Source organism: Plodia interpunctella, chromosome 13 (assembly GCF_027563975.2).
Source record: "Plodia interpunctella isolate USDA-ARS_2022_Savannah chromosome 13, ilPloInte3.2, whole genome shotgun sequence".
In the NCBI taxonomy this organism is placed as follows: Eukaryota; Metazoa; Arthropoda; class Insecta; order Lepidoptera; family Pyralidae; genus Plodia; species Plodia interpunctella.
Window position 1 is genome coordinate 1,953,373 of NC_071306.1, and position 20,335 is coordinate 1,973,707.

Sequence of the window (20,335 nt, forward strand, 5' to 3'; positions counted from 1 at the left end):
ATAGGACATAGGTTCTAACAAGAAAGCGCAAACTACTCACACTCGCATGACGGGACAAAATAAAATGTTTTAGGTGATGACTCACTACGCATATGATTCTATTAAAAACTTTCGCCCAACGCAAAAAAAACTATTTAGTGTTTCAATTTAAATAAACAATTAAATAATCATACAGACATTTTAAAGTGAGTGTTTAAATTATTCGGCTAAGAAATTTATAGGTTTAAATCGATCTTGCGTTCCTTTCATCCATATGAAATCCGAATACGCAATTCCCGTTTTAAAGTACGTTGATAAATATTATTTAAAATTAACATGCATGGACAAAATGTAGAAAATGCTTATAACATATGACTTTGATACGATTTGTAGGTAATTGTTTAAAAACAATTAAATCCCAACCATATTTGTTTTGTTTTGTTGGTGTGCCATACACCATATAGATGAAGTAAAAAGGCAAATCTTACAATATTTTAAGAAAATGGCATATAAGTTGATAACATTTAGTGAGGATATAGAAGGAAGGAACTGAAAATAATTGATAACATGCTTACCTCTGCATTGGGGAAATAACAAAATTACTTGGCAACATTCGTTATATTTTGCCTGACATTGACAGCTGACTGAAGTTGTTCCATTTCCTTTGATTTTGCGTCTGGCATATTTTCGCAAAATTTACAAAGCGCAATGACGTTTGGTTGAGGACGGTGGTTTGTTCGGTTCGGTCGCGTAGTCTAGCTAATTTTGTGATAGAATCTACCGCCGGCGCTCCAGCTGCGATTTGCCATGGCGGACGAGGAAAATAATTGTGATGATGGTGGTGGTGAAGTTCGGGTAGATCAGGCCTTCCGGCTGCGAGGCCGTAAGGGCGCGCTGAAGAAGAAGAATGTTTATCTGGTGAAGGATCACAAGTTCATGCCGAGGTTCTTCAAGCAGCCAACCTTCTGTTCCCATTGCAAGGATTTTATATGGTATGTACGTTTTTTAAATTTCTGTTGCGTTAAGAGAAACGTTCTTTTAAACCTAGTACGAGAAATTAAAAATAAACCATTTGTTTACAATGCGGAACGCCAGTAATCAGGTGCGAGTTTAGTGGCCCAGTTAGTGATAACGTGGGCTTTGTCTGATGCACTCAATGCCAAATGTCTGCAATTAAAAAATGATTGTTGTGTGATTTAAATGCAATTATTGCATTGATGTCATTCACCAAATTTGGCTTGTATTGTGCTTTGAATAACAATATCCGACTTTATTTATGTCTACTGCTATTTTGCATAATCTGTGTAGGCACATTTTGCCATCTCTGTAAAAATAACAAGAAAATGTGCCTAATTCCAAGTTTAGTTAAAATTTTTCATTAGACTGACAAAAAATTCCTGGTCTGTATTTTATAAATTTCAACAATTTATTTTATTAACGGTAACTTGTAAAATTTCTTTATATATGTGTAAAGGTAGTTCCAATCAGAATCTTCTTAGATTTTTGTATTTATTATGTAATGTTTTCAAGATAGTGATGATTTTGTATTAAAACCCGCCGAACTTAACAAGACACCTACATAAATCAAAATTCTATTCTTCAATTTAATTGGTTCAGGATTGGACGGTATAGAATTTTCACAGTCTTAGTTAGGGCAAATTCTGAATTTTCCAGTGAAGACCAGTATATAATCGGCTTTATCCAAAACAAAAGTGAAAAATAAAGAATAAACATTGGAACTAAAACCATATTGAAGTAAACAGAATTATTATTTAGACCCCGCAAGTGTCTGCTGAGCAAATTCGACCAGACCATTTAGCTCATCTGGTCTGGAATTTTTCCAGTCCCTGTCCAAATCATCTCATCAGCTGGCTCTTGATTTATGTGTATACATTCTCTCATTCTGTTTGTTGGGACCAATGAGGTGATATCTTTGTCCAGTAGTAATTTGGCATTTGATACTCATGCCCAGCCCAGTCCCATTTCAACATATAAGTCTTCAGGGTATAATACAATACAAAACAAATTCCTTTATTACACATTAAACAGAAAATATAATTATACATTTAAAACTTAAAATTTAATGTGCAAAGGATCTTTATAAATCTATTATCTTTATCAAGCACCATTAAGCATCTGGTCAGAATTATACTTGAAAAAAAAAATATGGAAATGATTGGTCGGAGAAATACATTAACTGAACACTATATTCAAGACAGAATTGAAAGAAAGGAAGTAAGAAAGAAAAACTGCTAAGCAAAACACATTTACATATTATGCTAAAGTATACCTAATGTTATTGGAACTTAATAATTGAATTGTCCTAAAAAGATTGTGGCAAAAATGTTTCTCCTATCTTTATCTTTAAGTTCTTTAAGGGCAATCAGTATTTTCATTATGAGTATTTTTTATTGTCATTCCGGAGATTTTTCCAGAGTTATTAAATTGATCAGCACATGAACTGCTAACCTTCATTGCAACATTTTTTTTCTTTTTTATCAAGGGGACGATTATAATTGCAATTAAAAGTTAATTATAATTTTGGAGTAAACTAATTTATGAATGCAGGTAACCAGCTCTTATTTGTTACCTCTTCCACTCGACCACTGCTTGAAATTTCTCAAACATAATACACATAAAATATGTTTTCCCTTACATTTTTACCTCTAAAATTCTGTTGAACAATATATATATATGAATTGTTAGCTAAACAGTTCTGACTTAATAAGGCAAGGGAAAACATAGATTTGTAGCAAATTAACTGATTCTCTAATGTCTACAGGTAGTTCCAGAGATAGAAATTACATCGTTAATGCAAAAACAAATAAATTATAATTGTTTGTAGATTTTTTTTTTGAATCAGAAGGTTTTTCCCTACCATTGTTGTGCCATTATATCAATAGCAACTGTAGTTTTATTTAAGTGGCATTTTCAACGACCATCTGTTATTATTAAATATATTTAATTATAGTTTCAATCGTTTGACCATGAACACACACTAGTATGGTATCAAGTTATTTCAAACTGCAATATACTGATCTGATCATAGGTACATGTTGTACGATGGTATTTATCTGTTGCATTTGTAAGTAATTAACTTAATTTCCACATAGCGTGAAATAAATGATAATCAAATTTAACTCAAGGTTCGAGACATAAATTCTTATTTGTCTGATTCTCTATCTCATCCACGCGTGTTCTCGGTTACATTCGGAGCTGCCTGACGTCAACCTTCTTTGGGGATGCTGTCGTTCCCTATCAGCTGTTGAGGAATGTGTGCCTTAGTCCCCTTGTACGAAATCCACGGGAGGATTTGGGAGTGGGTGAGACCACACGCCACTTATTTGTCTAATTAATGACAGAATATGACGAGATACGTCAACTATCAATGTAACATTATTCCACTTGTGTTTAATTTTCAAAGACCAAGAATACTATATAGACGACGAACGAGTGCAGCCGAATGTGCTAGAAGATTTCCACACAATTTCCCGGCCTAATTCGGCTAATCTCACACAAATGGCAGATTGGGCCGGCCGGCGCGTGATAAAGACAAAAGATGTCATCGCTGTCTCGTTTCGTCTCGTGTATTTGTAACAAGCTCTTGCCCGCGGCTTCGCCCGCGTGCTTTCCCACGGGAGCAGTTATTTTTCCGGGATGAAAGGTACCCTATGTCCTTCTCCATACTACAAACTATATGTATGCAAAATTTCAAGAAGATTGGTCGAGTAGATAGAGCGTGAAGAGGTAACAAACTTACTTTTTCGCATTTAAAATATTAGTGAGGATTAGGAAACGCACATCTCTTTATTGAGCGAAATGGAAGATATGACGGGGTTTATAGCTTTCTCTGTCTACCATTCTAGTCTATTTTGAACGCAAAACATATTTGAATTTATGATTGCGTGACGCTATTTTTAAAACAGAATGGGTTCCCGCGCAAATCACACCTAGTGACAGTTCTTGGCTTGAGAAATAATTTACAGTTTCGAATATCGTTGAGTAGAATTTTATAACGTCTGTATGTAAATCACAGACGTTATTAAACGTAGATATTTATTCCAGAGGTAATATTTGATTTTATGTCGTTGGCTACTGTAAATGTTTACGGCCGTATGCTTGCTTGTTTGGCTTTGTTGTGCCTATTAAACAAGGGCTACGTTGCAAAATTTCCTTTTTGCCAAATTTCACCTTTTGCAATTGTCCCTTATTTTTAGAAATTTATGTGTTAAACTTATACCTGGCATTCGCCTGTGCTGTTCATGTACTCTTCATTCATACATGTTCTATTTTCTCTTAATTTTTAGGTACATTTTTAACACCCGACGCAAAAAAGGGGTTTTATAAGTTTGACCGTTAAGTGTGTCTATCTGTACTGTCCGATTTCCGTGAACCGATTTGGATGCGGTTTTTTTATTTGATGGCAAATTTTTATGCGGTGGTTTTTAGATATATTTGATCAAAATCTGTTCAGCCGTTCAAAAGTTGTAGAGAAATAATTATTGAAAAGTCGGGATTTTTTTCATTTATCTAACAAATAAACTCATAACTTATCTTCCATGAAGAGCACCTTATGATTCAGCCACCTTGTGAAGGGGGATTTAAATTTTTTACTTTAAAAAAACCGATAATGATCACGACATTTTTGATGCCGCAATATGTCCCATAATGCGTAGTAAGGGACATTTAACGATGTAATAAAGTAAATTCTTGTTTTAAAATAATTTAATGCTAGTTTCGCTGATGGACTGGATAAATTATGTTATAGGTGTACATAATTCTAGTGTTCTAGTAAATAGTAAGCAATTCAGAATAATGACAACATGTATTTTTATATTTTTTGTACAAATGCCGTGCGTCGACAAAAAAAAACAATGTCCCAATTAGTGTACTTAAAAAAAACCGCAACTCACCACGGTTATACGGATTATATATACGTAATACTTATTTGTTTTTATCATAGGTGACCAAGGTTAGCAGAAAAATATATTAATAAAAACAAATGTTAATATATCCTTCAGACTTGTCATCTTTCATGAGCACTGTTAATTGATTCAATAATTTAAAAAATTTGGCTATTTGATTGGTTAAAAAATGAAATATATAAGGTATATTTAATGTGATGTTTGGTTGTTTTAATGCGTTAAGATTAGTTTTATCAAATTAAGTACGTGATTTTTGTTGTAGTCTTTCTACACACACAAGTTCCGTATGATGCTGTTTTTCCTTTGTTTTTCACATTAAATAAAGATGGTTAAAGGTGAATTGAATTGTTGCAAGCAATCAGTTTATTTACTTTAAACATCTTGCAAATACAATTTCATTTCTTACGGAAATGGCTTAATCACCATAATTATGTAGGTTTTCATAATTTGGATTCAATAGTGAGATGAAAATAAACCCATGCCTAACATTTGTCTCCTTTTCCAGGTGCCCTTTCCTCTGAAGTCCTCAATTCCCGACTCCCTATCCTGACCAGTGAAGATTTAAATTAAGAAAATTGCTTATAGCAATTAAGTAGAACAGCGCATCAAGCTACCCAAATTAATTGCAAACTCGCCGCTATTACCGCGATATACAGCTTCATGCTGGGTAACTTGATGTGTGCTGTTGACTATACCTCTACCGTAGATTTGATAAATATTAAATAAGATATCTTGTTTAATTGAGGTTTTCCTGATAAAAAACCCACTCGGATCTCGATCATTAGGGTAAAAAAAATGTGGTCAAGAATGATTCACCGTGGGCCGTTCCCACGGTGAATAAAAAAAAAAAAACGTCGTTATCTTGAAATATGCTGACTGGCGCGCGTCCTTGTGCGGCTGTAGAAATTATAGATTGTTATGTTAAACTCTCGCCTGAGCGTTATCACGGTTTCTTCACAGCCGTTGAGCGTCGGAGCCCAGAGTCTGCTTTCCTAACTTTTCGTCTCCACACACCACACATCGTCGCACGGTTATCAATTCTAAATAAACTATAAACTATTTTTTCCAAAATTCGGGAAATCAATATTAACTATGCGAATCTAAAGTGAGGTCCTATTGGAGTGAAAAAATAGACAAACTGAACGGAGAGACGGACACAGTGATCGTAGAAGAGTTCTGTTTGTACCTTTTTAGGCCAACCAAAATGACCGAGCTAATTTACTCTTGTTATTTCTACGCATGTATCCTCTCGCTGATTCAGTTCTTCCGGGACACGTTTTCCTCATCCATCCTAAGGGTACCCCTGAACAGGAAAATGCCAAAGCAATGTTTCTAAAGCGACATGTAAATAAAGCGTATAACATTTGTATTTATTTTATTTTTGAGAATAATGAATATTAGATTTGAACCTTGAGGTTTAGACAACCAGACTAACGGCCAATTGCAGACTGCTTCACATTGCTCAGTCATGCCTCATTGCATCTACGCAGCCATTCCATTGTTTTACATTGGTTTTGATTTGACATTCGAAACTCCACAACTCATGCGTTGATCCGTCGTCGACGTAGAACAACGTAGCAACAGGTTTGGGTTCTTATTTGCAAGCGTGCCTCTGGCATCTCGGGTGGGATAAAATATCTGATAAGTATATAGATAAAGTTGGGAATTTAGTTGCTGATAGATTGGGAACCGATCTACAAATCTATATAGATCAACATGCCTTCGCGACAGATAGTATTCAAGAAACATTAGACAAAAAATACTGACGGTATGTACACGCTTTGTGTTTTGACTGGCTACTATAATACATACACACATTAAAAATTATCACGTCTGTTTCCCATGAGGGTGACAGAGACTAGGGATTTTCATTTGCCACGATTCTGACAAATCTCACTTATGCATAACTAGTTGTTACATTTGTATAAAATTGTGAATATTACAAAAACGACTGAACGGATTTTGATGCTCCACGTACTTCAAAATTGTATTGACAGATTATAGGTACCTACCTTTAAATTTTATCAAAATCAGACCAACGGTTCGAAAGTTATCGTACATGCATACAAAAAATGTATTTTTGCCCAAAATTAATTTGTAGATCGGTCAGTCAATAAGGATCCTTATTTAGTAATAAAGCATCCCTAAAGGTTAGTTTTTGGGGGTTTTTGCAAATGTCATGTCTTCGGCATTTGCTAGTAGATTAGGAATCACATCACCTAATAGCGAGTAAGTGCTGATGGGCGAGTGACTCAGCGGGACTCTGGACTATCAATCTCTGGGTTAGAGATAGTATTTTTAATGGATTAGTCTGGAGTCGGTCTAAAATGTATACTGTGTTATGGCACGCTATTCTTTTATCTATTACGCTCTACTAGGAGTTTGGGATAAAAAGTACCAGTAATAATGGTATTTTTCAGATATTTAAAATTCCCCACGAATGACATAGTTGGTCTGCGAATTGGTCGGAAGGTCAGCTAAGTTTGCGCATTTCTTCCCTAACAGCCAAGCGCAATCGATATGTTTTTGGGACTAAACTGGAAAAATACTGGTATGAACTTGCCTATAACCCTATAATGTCATCATGACTAATGTAGTCGTTAAATAAGATCATTAATGGTTTATAAAATCTGTCACGAGGTAAGTGTAGATACCGTATAGATGGTCTGCCAGCAAACACTGGAGACTTTCTTCATCGATCTTAAGGTACATAAATTAAATGTTATCATATAAATGTAAGTTTTAAATCAATAATTCCACGTTACGTTATCGATTAGGTTGTTCAAGTAAAATAATGCTGACCTAGACGATGTAATCTAAAAAAAAAAACAAAAACAGCTCAGCTTTATTGCAGTAGTTTTAAAAATAGTAAATATTGTAAACAAAATTAGCCACGCAACATTGCGTTAAAAGTCTTCGTAACAAAATTAACAATATCGTGTATCACATGGGAGAAGATGTTGTCACCCGGTTGTCAACTTCTGACGTCGAGATCGTTTGTCTGACGAATTCTGGCGCAAAAACAAGTGCACTGACAGCGGGCTCAAGGAATAATCGTCGCGCGTTTACAAAATTAGGCTGGGTTGTAACGTCAACTTTGACGTAAAGTACGCCATTTTGTCTAAAACATCTCACTTTTCAATTTAATTATTTTCTTATGATTAATATACTTTTGATATCTTTCTCTTCATTTATTCTGAATTCCTCCCTTCACTTCCACTTGTTAACTTGTGACACATGTATATTATACTAAAGTGTTTAGTATTGTATCCACACACGTATCGCTAGTTACACAAATCACGTAGGTGTATAAATTTCGCGATATCGTATCTTAGAAGCTGGAATTTTGGATTTAGGGGACCCTGGGTTCCGACGCTCCACGGCGGAGGAAGGAAAACGGAGAATGCTCAGGTGAGGAAGAGAGAGAAGAAACTCTGTAAACATAGTCGAACCTGTTTGATTGATCTTTAAGACTGATTCTCGAATCATCTTGACCTAAAAATATTTCGTTTTTATCTACGAAAACTGAACTCAAATCTTATTTCTATTTAAACACGATCGTTACATGATTACGCTACCTCGTGGCAATATCGAGGCACAATATCAAATAACAGATCACATAGGTATCAACTAATACAGTTAACAGCCAGTCTACTGATTGGTTTAATGTTTCTTTCACGATCCACCATCCATCATTGTCAACGCTAAATGTCTATTTAAACAACGCTACAACACAGGAGAATTTGAACTCAAAATATCAAATAAAAGTGTCAAGATTTCCGTGTCTGGTTTGCGATTTGTTACAGCATGTAACAGTTTCACCGATCGATGATTGAAACTGTGCATACATTGTGTAATTACAAATACCTGGCGATTAAATCTTCAGAATATGTCTTAATTGCGTTCAATGATGAAATGGCTATGAATTATAAGTACCTACCTAATTGGAATTATTTGAGATTGATTTTATTAATATGACACTGAAACCAATTAACGTTATCTCATCGGTAATTACTTCTCTAAAATCATCATCATTCAAGGTTAAAAACAAACATATTATCACGCCTGTTTCCCATGAGATTAGGCTATGGATGAAAGATTATGGATTTGAAAACTAAACTAATATAGAAGGGCACATAACACTTCTAACTCCATAGGTATAAACAAAATATTCGAAATAATTACCAGAATATTCTAATGATATTGAATAAATGTTATAACCTGTAGGTCTACTTTGGTTTAATCTACTATTTCTCTATCATCTCGAAGCCACGTCGAACTTGGTTTGGTTTGACCTACGTTGGAAAAAATTACTCCTTCAAGTCTTCGTTCAAATTGATCGCGGGACGTGACTTTGCAGAAGTTTGATACATCGTTATCATCTTATATCTGCCCATATTTATGAGATCGGAGCTAAATGTTCCTTTAATAAATCTAATCATTTTATGACCAATTTACCAAAGAGCTGATACCTTAATTAGTCAAACAATTACGCAACCGAGTAGGCACCAACAGATGTTCCATTGTTTTTGCAGGTGCTGTTTGACGTCCAACAGTTCTAGGGAATACCAGTGTTGTTTCAATAATAACATCTAATATAAATGCGCTTTGTTCGCAAAAATGTTTACCTCAATCAGTGAGGTCATTAATAGAATTCGCTCGAATGATATTTATTGAAAAATCATTACTACCATCTGCGGAATTGTTTATTACGAAGCCACATCTACATATAAGGCACGTCGGAATTTTTTTAAGTTATAAATTTTATCTTTCCTGGAGCTGTATTATTCGAAAGGTTTCCATTGTGAAGAAAAGCTGAAAGAGTTTTTCATAATATGATAAATATGTATTTGTCAAAAGTATAAAAGAAGTACACAATAGGTAATACATCTAAAGATTTATCAATACGTATCGAGCTCATCCGTTCAATGTAAAATTTATTTGTGTTTTGAATTGTTTTGACCAAAAAGTTTCGTGTTAGTTGTTCTTTTTCTGAAATATTAGCTGTAACGTTGTATGTTGGAAACATTGTTGTAGTTAACAATTCCAAAGTTTCAAAGTCGTGCCCTTGTCCTTGTGAACACACCGACCATGTGAAAAGTCAACTCCGGACATGAACCTTGTTTTAGTCAACTATTTACATACAATACTCGTACAAAGTAGAGAATAAAAAGTAGGAAAGCAGACCCTTTCGATGCTTGACAGCTGGGAAGTAACCGGGAAAACTTTGAAGTGAAAGACAGACTCCCTCCAGCCATGAGTGAGTCTATCCCTGGAGTCTCCAGGGTTTGGCACTGGTTAGCTATCGTCTTATATGTATTATAAGTTGAGTTCTAAGTTCTAGACTAACGATGAAATAATTGCATGAAGACTTTCAGCTTTTAGCTTTGGGCAACTTCTGCCAAAATTCGTTCATTGCGCACTAAATTGGACAAATTGATTTTTTTAACTCGTGTTTCCATTTTTAACACCACTTTCATGTGACATCAGACGAAATGTACATTATTAATTCCCATGCCATATCTGGGCCTTAAATATATATTTTGTAACCATGATTTTATTTCTATTTGTCTTTATACATCACAAACGCTCGAGCATACTTATTTCCTGCGAAAACACTTCTCAATTTATTTCTCATTACGCTGTGTTTGTAATCCCAAATTGGAGCAGAATGGTTAGAAATGCGAAAGCAACCCGCTGTTGTATATAAAAGGTTCAAGTGCTGAGACCACAACGCAATTATCGACGTGAGAGAAAATATAAGTTGTAGAACTAAATCTGTTTTTGGTTTTGTTGTTACCAATTCTCATATTTGCAAATTTCAACAATAAGTGTTCTTATAAAAGACAGAAAGGGCTATGATGCCGTGAAATCCTGGGTGAGTCCTTAAATTTTGAAAATACTACCGGGCGCAACTACCTTGGGAATGCAATGTTGCTTATCAGCTGCCAAAGCTATGTGCCCTTCAACCGTCTCGTAAGACATCCACGGGAGTAGTAAGTTCTATTCTACACGCTACATGGAATTTTATTAATCGTAACCGAATAATTCTATGCAAGATTCTTCGAATTTGAAGACTGTTTTTTTATTCACAACTCGCTCGCTTTTCCACATATTACTGTATTATTAGGAAAGAACCTAACTAAACTTTCTGGCGCCCAACGTGGCACTTTTACCTCGTTGAGTTAATAGTTGTATATACTTCCACGTTCTTTTACGACTGTAAACCATTTTTATTTAAATATACAGAAGTCACAATGAATTTTATTGTTGTGTTTAATTCTGAGACGTAAACTAAGTCCGTGTCCATGTGTAAATAAAATCTTAATCTCGTTAAAAACGGACTTTCAGAACTTCATAGAAACTTAGCGTAAACTAATAAATCGACGTTCGTGTACTAGATCTTATCTATTATGCATTACTATTAAAGCAAAAGTTCAGCAAGAGCAAGCATATCAGTAACATCACCAAATGTTAGCATATTATATGATTATTTTTTGAATTGGTTAGTATTGAAAGTTTTTAACCCAGGACACAAAGAAAGGAACAAGAAGAATATATTTTTCAAGAGATTTGTATAACGCGAAATCTTTACATCACTCAATGTAACATAAAAGTAACAGCGGCTAATAAAGCGTTGCTTTAGGCCCTGCCCTTTGTAATATTTGGGAATAGCGTGCGCAGCGAGTAATTTACATTTTTATGAGGGATTCAGGTGATTTTAGAAGTAGCCTGTTTCGTTACGACTAAAAGAAAAAGCGTTTCACCGTAAAACGGTTTGTAATTTTCTATTGCGAGCGCCGATTCGTTGGGCTAATCATTACCAACCAATTTCAAAATAAATTCAGCGAACACGGTATTCAAGCTCAAAATGTAGGGCAGTAGATGGCATTTTTGATGTTATATTAGTATTTTTGTCCTAATTCAAACCACAGACAACTAAAAAAAACTATTAATGCCTATTTAGCCTGAGATTAGTACCGAATCAACGTTCAATTAGGTGATATCGACAGAACCCTAAACTAGTGATAACCGATTTATTGAAATGTAAAAAAAAAACAGATCTATCCAAAACAATCGAAAAAGTGATAAATCTTCATCTAACTGTGGGTCCAGGCGGTCATAAAGTGAGGGTAGGTGAACACACGGTCTTCCTCAATGGACTCTCAACTCAAGCACCGGACCATTTCAAGTGCGATAGAGATGTGGCGAATATTCTGGAGAATAATGCGTTTTGTATAATCCACAGCGTCATAAGATTACTAGAAATGAGCAATGCATAATTTGATCATGCTAAACTTAAATTCTAATTCTAATTTTGAGTTCTACTATTGTATATTTGTCAATATAAACTGAATGGCATGACTTATGTACCTGTAATGTTTTATTTTGGATTGCTACCATCAAGGTACACAAATAGGGCTGCTTGTCTATCCGTCTGTCAATCAAGACCCCTTTATAGATACACGTGGAGTTTTTAGCTTCCCGTATATTCGTGAATAAAAGGGTAGTTTTTTTCAAAAGTGTCTTAACGCAGAAAGGGTATCTCTGGGGAATAATTTAAATGTACGTGTCAAGAATCTACATTTACAGATAAAACTCCATATAGGTGCGATTGTAAAATCTATTGGATTATAACTTCACATTTGAAAAATGTACCCATTTCCTTCTCGTAATGCTCAGTTTTTGACCAAATTTTCGTCTATTTAGTTCGACCGCGAGGGCTCGCCGGCCAAATCACTTCGGGCCATCTCTAGCGTGATATCCAAGAAAGCAATTTTATGAGAAAAAATGGCTGACCGTATTTGTATTCATAGTACTTCACCGTTCGGTCCTCTATCAAATAGTTATTTGTTGTCTTTTACGCTAATGCACATATTGTTATATAACTGGATTGACGCGGGTTTCTTTGGTTTCGTATTTTATTTTTTTTTTGCTGAAGTGTCAGTTTTCTTTGTATTTTTTGTAAGGTTGTGTAATGTTGCGTGGGAATTGATTTTCTTCAGCTCCATTCCTTTTTTCTTATTCTTGTTGGGCAGTTTCCATGAATCTTGTTTTATTTCTCGTTTTAGTCTTTCCTATCGTTTATTTCTGTAACACTTTAGAAATATAATTGAAAATAGTATTCAGAACAGAATTGTATTGAAAAAAAAGTATTCAATTGTCGCAAAAGTAACTGCATATTCGTAATTTCGTATCCTACAAGCGCCATATGTTGTAGTTTGTATACCAATCTGGCTTGTAGACCACCACTTGTTTCCTGTGAAGGAAAACCATCGTGAGGAAATCTGCACACCGTTGGACAGTTTGGTTCACTAGTGTGTATGCGACTGCCTGCCACTAGATGGCGGTAAGTAGTCGTAAAAGCCATGTCAGATGCTTTTAGGCGACTTTAATACAATCTGACACCAGTGTTAACAATAACACACTCGATATGATGATGATGACTGCATATTTAATTTAATTGCAGTAGCAAATAAGAAATAGCGGCAGTTAATTAAAGGCAGATCGATATTCCCTTTAACAGGCTACTAGAATTTCATTTTAAATGAGCAGAATACAGGTGTGCATAAAAATAAAAGGTTCTTGGTAATGGATACAGTTTAGTTCTTTTAATTGTAGCGAACTGTCGTCTACAAAGGGAACGGATAGTGTTTCTTCGATCAGTTTTTTTTTATTGGGTGGTAGTAATAGTACTGCATTTTGTCTTGTATTTTTTTCTGAAACTGCGTTCTATTCAGTAGTGTATTTTACGTTTACAGACAGAAAAGAATGTATATTAAAATGTTGAGGAGTTGAAACAGTCGATCGAAAATGATCAAACACTGGATTATGAAATTCTGCTGTTGAATAAAAAATATATGGTTACTATTATACTGAATTTGTTTAGCACCGTTAACATTAGCGAAATACTAAAATCCGTCTACGGCCTTCTAGATCTGTTGATAAGAAATTTTGAGAAGCATCCATAACTATGAATGGGCCATTATTATTTGTATTAAATTTCGTGACCATTTACCAATCTTTACTTAGAAGCACATAAGAGTGCTAGAAAATAGCGATAAAATTGACGTTAATCGCTAAAATCAATAATTTACAATAGCAACACGCGAAATGACCTAAATCCCGTTTTCAAAATTTCAATTCCCAGAATTCCCACAGGATATAAGATCGAAACCACAAGTAAGCTATTATAACAAATGAATTCACTCTGTAACGTTTAAGCCGTTGACAGCACGGCACAAAAGATAAGTCGGCAGTAATTTAATTACACAGAATAAGGCGAGGGCCCCTGGGGCTTCCGAAGGCTTTGAGAGCCTTCGCCAAGTCTTTAGTTACACTTCTGAAGTAGGTACACTTATAAAGGAGTTGTTTTTTATTTTTATTTTTGAGCATGATGTTGCAAACAGTGGTCTTCTTGGCGTGTTGATGCCATTGAAAAGTTTTATTCAATATTTTCCCGAAAAGTAATCTTGAAGTCAGGCTGTCCTTATATTCGACCCATTTGGGTTCGCAGCCTATTGAGAAACACAAAAACACACACAAATGCTAAATAAAAACCTGGTTTAACTACCATGCCCTTCATGACATCAGAGCATTTCAAAGGTCGTGCAATATTTAACTACAGTGCGATGTCCATTAGACCCAGCGAAATCCATATTTAATGAACCCAGCGCTCCTGTTTCTAAATATTCCGTTTCGTCAAGCATCCGCTGCGTGTAGGTTAATGGCTTTTTAAGTAGATTTCAGTGACCTTGGACTTGACCATTTTGGGGTGTCATTAAATGAACGTATACTTCATTGAATGTTCTGTGAATCGTTTTATTTTTACATCTTTCAGCCTTGGAATCTCTTTTGGAACCGTGTTACTGGTTGCAGGGCGGCTATCACGAGACATAAAACGTATCACGTCATTGCGTCCACACGTTCTTTTTTTTTACACAATGCTTACTTGATATAGGAAAAAAGAGACAGCATGTCGACGTTAGTAACGTGATACGTGTTTATATGGTACATGGTAGGCCTGTTGTATATATAGTAACATAACTATCAAACTAAATTGCAAATTTGTTCAAATTACCGCGGCCTAAAGGAATAGGTATGCAGGGTAACTCGACATGCGGGCGATTGTATTGTACATGTTATTCTGTCACCTTATTTTGATTAATACTACATGTACAAGTTTTGCATACTCTCAACAGCATATAAACATACTCAAATTATTGTATTGTTCGTGGTGACTTGTCATGTACTGAATGAATGCGAGTATGTCCTAATCCTATTATTATAAATGAGAAAGTAAGTTTGTTTATTACCTATTCACGCTCTATTAACTCGACCAATCTTCCTGAAAATTTGTAAACATATATTTATTTATTTATTAGCACACAAAACAGATTACAATCATGAGCAAGATATAATAATAACATATAAAAGTGTAGATCTAAATAGTAATCCAAACATATGCATGCCTAACAAGGCTTAAACTTAAAGGTTAGATAATAATTACGCTAGAAAGCTAAAAAGCAAGTTTAGAACAAAACAAACAGTAGATAACAATTTTGAATAATTTTGAATATAGAGAGAACGATTAAACAATGAAAAGTACATGAAAAAAGAAAAGTCAATTATTCCTTAAATGTTCCATTATCTGCCGCCGGAACTTAAACAGTGAAAACAAATAAATGTCTATTTCCCTATTAGAGGCTAAGATTTCATTGTACTGGCGACACATTCTGACCAAGGGATTATAGTAAGACGTATTATTGGAATAAATTTGAAGATTAAAGGCATTATAGTTGCGATTTCGAGATCTAAAATGAGTATTGAAGTTAAGAGCTAAAAGAAGGTTGGACGAGTCAATATGGTTGTGTATAATTTTATAAAGTATTATGAGATTAGTTATATCTCGACGTGTATGAAGAGAGGTTACTTGAAAGTATTCCAATCGTTCCTGATACGATGTGAGTGCACGGCCCATACCACGTCTATAGCTTACAATCTTTAGACAACGCTCCTGTATCCTTTCTATTCTGTTGCTATGCACATCATAAAATGGAGACCAAACTGCAGAATTATATTCAAGTATGCTACGTATAAGCGAGTAATAAAGATGTAGAAAACTGCGGGTCTCTCTGAAGTCTTTGGTGATTCTGCAGATGAAACCGAGCAGTTGAGAGCAGCGCCGTTATATATAGTTCAGAGTACCGATTCATCCCGGAAAAATAACCGTTTTCGTGGGAAATTAGGGAGTTTCGCGAACGAAGCCGCATGTTAGTTGTATAAATAGGTATTCGTGTACTTTGGTAACTAACTTATAACTAGTTTCAAGAGAAGATTTTTTTTTCGCTTTAGGACTCTCTCCCTCTGTCTTCGGTGCAGTATCAAACATTGTATTGTAACTAAATAGATTCTGCCCGAGGCCAGCTAACGTGCTCTATGTTACAAAGACTTAATTTAAAAATGCACAAACTCTTTGTACAATTTTTCAGTTTGCAATTTTCCCGTGTACCGTCGAAATCTGATTTTGTTATCTATTATGCGAAAACAATGAACGTTACATTCCCTTTACGTTTTCCTCTTAAATATTTCATTGTGTATGTGTATCGGGTTTTGAAATATGCGTTAGCTGCTTGCGTTGTTATGTTTGATATGTTTTACTATAAATTCATTAATATTTTTACAGGTAAGTGCTTCCTCAAAAACAGGATAACGTAAGTGGATATAAGTTTTCAGAGCTTTCTTTTATTTCTCGTTTGTTTATTAACATGATTACATGAGTATATAAAGATATAAATGTTTATATACTCATGTAAGTATTACAGGAAACAGTTACATTAAAAACAAATTCTTTCAAATTAAAAGGAGAGGTGAGATTGTTTGGTGGTTTATAAAGTGGAAGACTGGCGTGTTAATTAAAAAATAAAAGCCAAAATAAGTAGAAAACGATAAATTTTCACGGCACAAAGGGAGTGATAACGATAAGTATTTAATCTTCCCAACTACCAGATCTACCATCAAGTGTACATTGATGATCTCTTCATCGTCGCTCACGGCCGCTGTGCGCCCTTGGCCAGCATTTACGTAACAGTAACTGCCTTGGCCTGTTGCCCTGTAAATTCTGTACCATTTATTATTCATAAAGAGAGCGGCACGAACCCGCAAACCTATTTGGGAATGTTTCTTATTTCATGTAAATATTATACTGGATGGCTAGAATATAACATGTAATTACACAGGGTATTTTTTGTCCTAAAATTTCTACTGAAGGAATTGGGGCTGTGACGTAAGTAGCTACCCTCACGCAAAAAGGTCTCTCAGCTATCTCTCTTTGTCATCTACGAGTGTTTCCGGTTGCATACGAGGATGTGACTCAATGGCGAAAAAAATAAACTATACTCTTTTGAAGTGGTGATATTACATCCAGCCGTCTGCCCGACGTCAACTCTCGTTGGGAATGTTATTATTCTTATCAAGACTTATGTGTCCATTAGTCGCGTCGTACGACACGTGACCACAGGACGCTGAAAGGACTCCAAATATCTCCACACAAGAAATCACATTGCGCCGTTTTAAAGTTAATAAAACAAACATTAACCATCCTATAATTTAATATATTAGCATAGATTCATTAGTTTTAAAATCCACAGGTGATACCTGCGATTTGGATCGCATTTCTTTTCATATGGAATTTGAAACAAGCTTTAATATCTTAAGCAAACACGAGTTTCAAAGGTAAACTGAATATTTTAAATCTGGAAATGAACATTTTAAGTTGTTCTGGAGTCTTGAATCTGTGTCTGATGTTTTTGGGGTTTGTTTGGATATGTCTGCCTTTATTGTTCTGGCCAGAATACTCGTCTCTAAGCCATTTAAGTTTCTAAGTAAAGACTGTTTCAGACATTTTTTTTGTGGGTTACGATTCTCAATGGCTGAGGAAATAACCGGGAAAATCGCTCAGATAAGAGAGAAAGACAATATATCAATTTAGGCATCATCACCCGTAGTGTTATAGAATTTTTGAAAGGCTTCCATTTCGTTAGTCCTCTAAATATTATATAATCGCAATCGCCTCCACACCTTTTTGTTCCTTGGCTACCAATTGAAATGAAAATGCCTGAGCGCTACGTGATAGGAAAGAGCACCAATATTTTTTCCATCGTCCTCATCAAAAATATACTCTCTCACCAGTTTATAAGGTGTCATTTCATTTGGCAGCTTCCAGGTCATTAGGGGTATTCATTGATTAGTCAGTTGTGACGGGATTCGTCCTTGCGCCTGTTTCGGGCCTTTGTTAAACCATAATAATTGCAATTTTGAACCGTAAGTGTAACACTTAAGGTTGAATTTTTAGCGACATGGGTTGGGTTGTATGGGTCCAGGTAAGTGTCTGTTTTGTAGTAATAATGGAATCTCAGCTAAAATGTAATGAACAAAATCAGACCCGCCGGCCGAATATATAGGGCTTCATATTCATACATTATTAAGGTCGTATGGGTCGCCAAAATTGTGGATATTTTTGTTACATCTGCCCTTTTTTAATTAAATTATACAGGAACCTATAGTAAACCTCACCCTTCACTGATTATTAAAATGTATTAGTAACTTAATAGCATGGATTTATAATGCTTATACTCCTTATAAAGGAAGGTCAGTGATTATAACTGACACAGGTTTTCTTCATAAGATGAAGGCATCTGACGTCTCCGACTAGCGCCATCTATCGTCAGTAGTCGCATACATTGAACGTTTGAATCCTAAATATGTACAAAGTTAGCTGCCAGTTACCCCTATCCAACACTTGCGCTATCTGTTTGATATCTAAGGCTATCAGAAACTTTTTCAGAAAGCGGCGAAACGTGCCCTGTATATGTAAACTTATAGTTATGTTTAACGTGCATCAAAAGTCGACTATACAAACAATCCACGTCTAAACCTCCCAATCTTTAATACTGTCGTAACAACGGTCTTGACAACGAACATATTTTTAGACGTCGGTATCTCATGTCTGGATAATAAAACATGAATTTTAAAGAAGCCATCGCGTAAACAGTAAACAGTGGGCGGAATTCGCCAACATCAATATTACGCCGCGAACCCACACGTTGGGCATAAAGTTCAATTGTAATAAAAATTTCAAGGCCCACGCCAAAGATGACATGGAGAGGACAGACAATAAGAATTTTGGATTTTTTGTACAGACTGATGTTGTCAGATTCAGTTTACTAATATTTTTGCGCCGGGCACTCTATGAAATAACGAGAAACTGTCTGTCTCATCTGAGCGTGTTCGCGGTTGCTTCCTAAGCTTGAGCAGATAACCTTTTTTGAATTATTGCTTGGTAATATTCTGTTTAAAAGATCTAAATGTAGATCCAAATCTATTTATGTAGTTTCAAGAAATAAATATTATTGTATTGTTGTGTTTCGGTTCGAAGGGGGAAAGTGGCAGTGTGATTACAGGGGTAGGTACTGTGCATCAAATGCGCCTAGTGTTGCAGCGTTTATAGACAGTATGCAGTTACCACTTAACATCAAGGGTCTGCATCCTTGGTATAAAAAAACAGATTAATCAGATACTGTACTGATGTTCCAAAAGACATAATATCTCGTTTCATTCGAATATAATGTCGATATTACGATACAGCGAAATCTTACAGATGCAATAAAAGTAGATAACCGGTTGTCTTTTATTACGTGCTATAAAGTCGGTCTTATGATAAATTCACGATTCTGTAACGCATAATACTATCATTATCTTATGTGGGTGTTGCAATGCAAGTAAATTGTTACGAGCTAATTAATATTTTAGATTTATTTTAATACGAGTAATGGACATTCCAAACTCTCGTCACATGGTGTTCGCCGCTCAGTTTTGTTAAAATTTTGCAAATACCCGACAGGGTTCATATGTACTTAATTATAAACAGTGTGCCAAGAAGTTGAATTATTAGACGAAGTGGTGGACGATAAAACGGTAAGTAAGATCTGAAAAGGCAGGTTGGATTTAAGATTGAGAATGGTTAATGAAACTGTCGTTAGTATTAATGATTATCATTTCTTCTAAACTATAAAGTTATAATATATTATAATTTTCTATATCATAAAAATTTGCAAACCCACATCATTCGTGTTCCTTATTCGTAGTCACAGTCTCTATAGCAACACAGTCACGATTTGTTAATTGTACCGTCGCTGAATTCCATTTAAATTTTGATATCCTTTTTTTTTGTGTATTTTTCAACCTTTGTCATAATTTTTAATCCGTTTTACTACTAAGAGTAAACTGTTAAATTTCATAATTCGTGTATCTAACTCTGTGATCTAACTCGACTGCCGCCTCTGTATCCGTCAGTGCTCTGTGTTAACAAGGCGAGCTTACAATCTGCTAACTTCGTTTATCATTTATGCTCAATTCAGCTGTGATTTTAT

At 35.1% G+C, this 20,335-nt stretch overlaps 1 protein-coding gene across 1 annotated transcript in view; it reads left to right on the top strand.

The window, feature by feature from the left end:
• The first annotated feature begins 644 nt into the window (after positions 1–644).
• The window catches only part of Pkc53E (Protein C kinase 53E), a 143,925-nt gene continuing 124,234 nt past the window's right edge, over positions 645–20,335 (top strand). Inside the window, exon 1 of the mRNA XM_053753038.1 lies at positions 645–971. Within this exon, the coding sequence (XP_053609013.1) occupies positions 787–971 (185 nt within the window). The 5' untranslated portion in view covers positions 645–786. The remainder of the gene's footprint in view (positions 972–20,335) is intronic.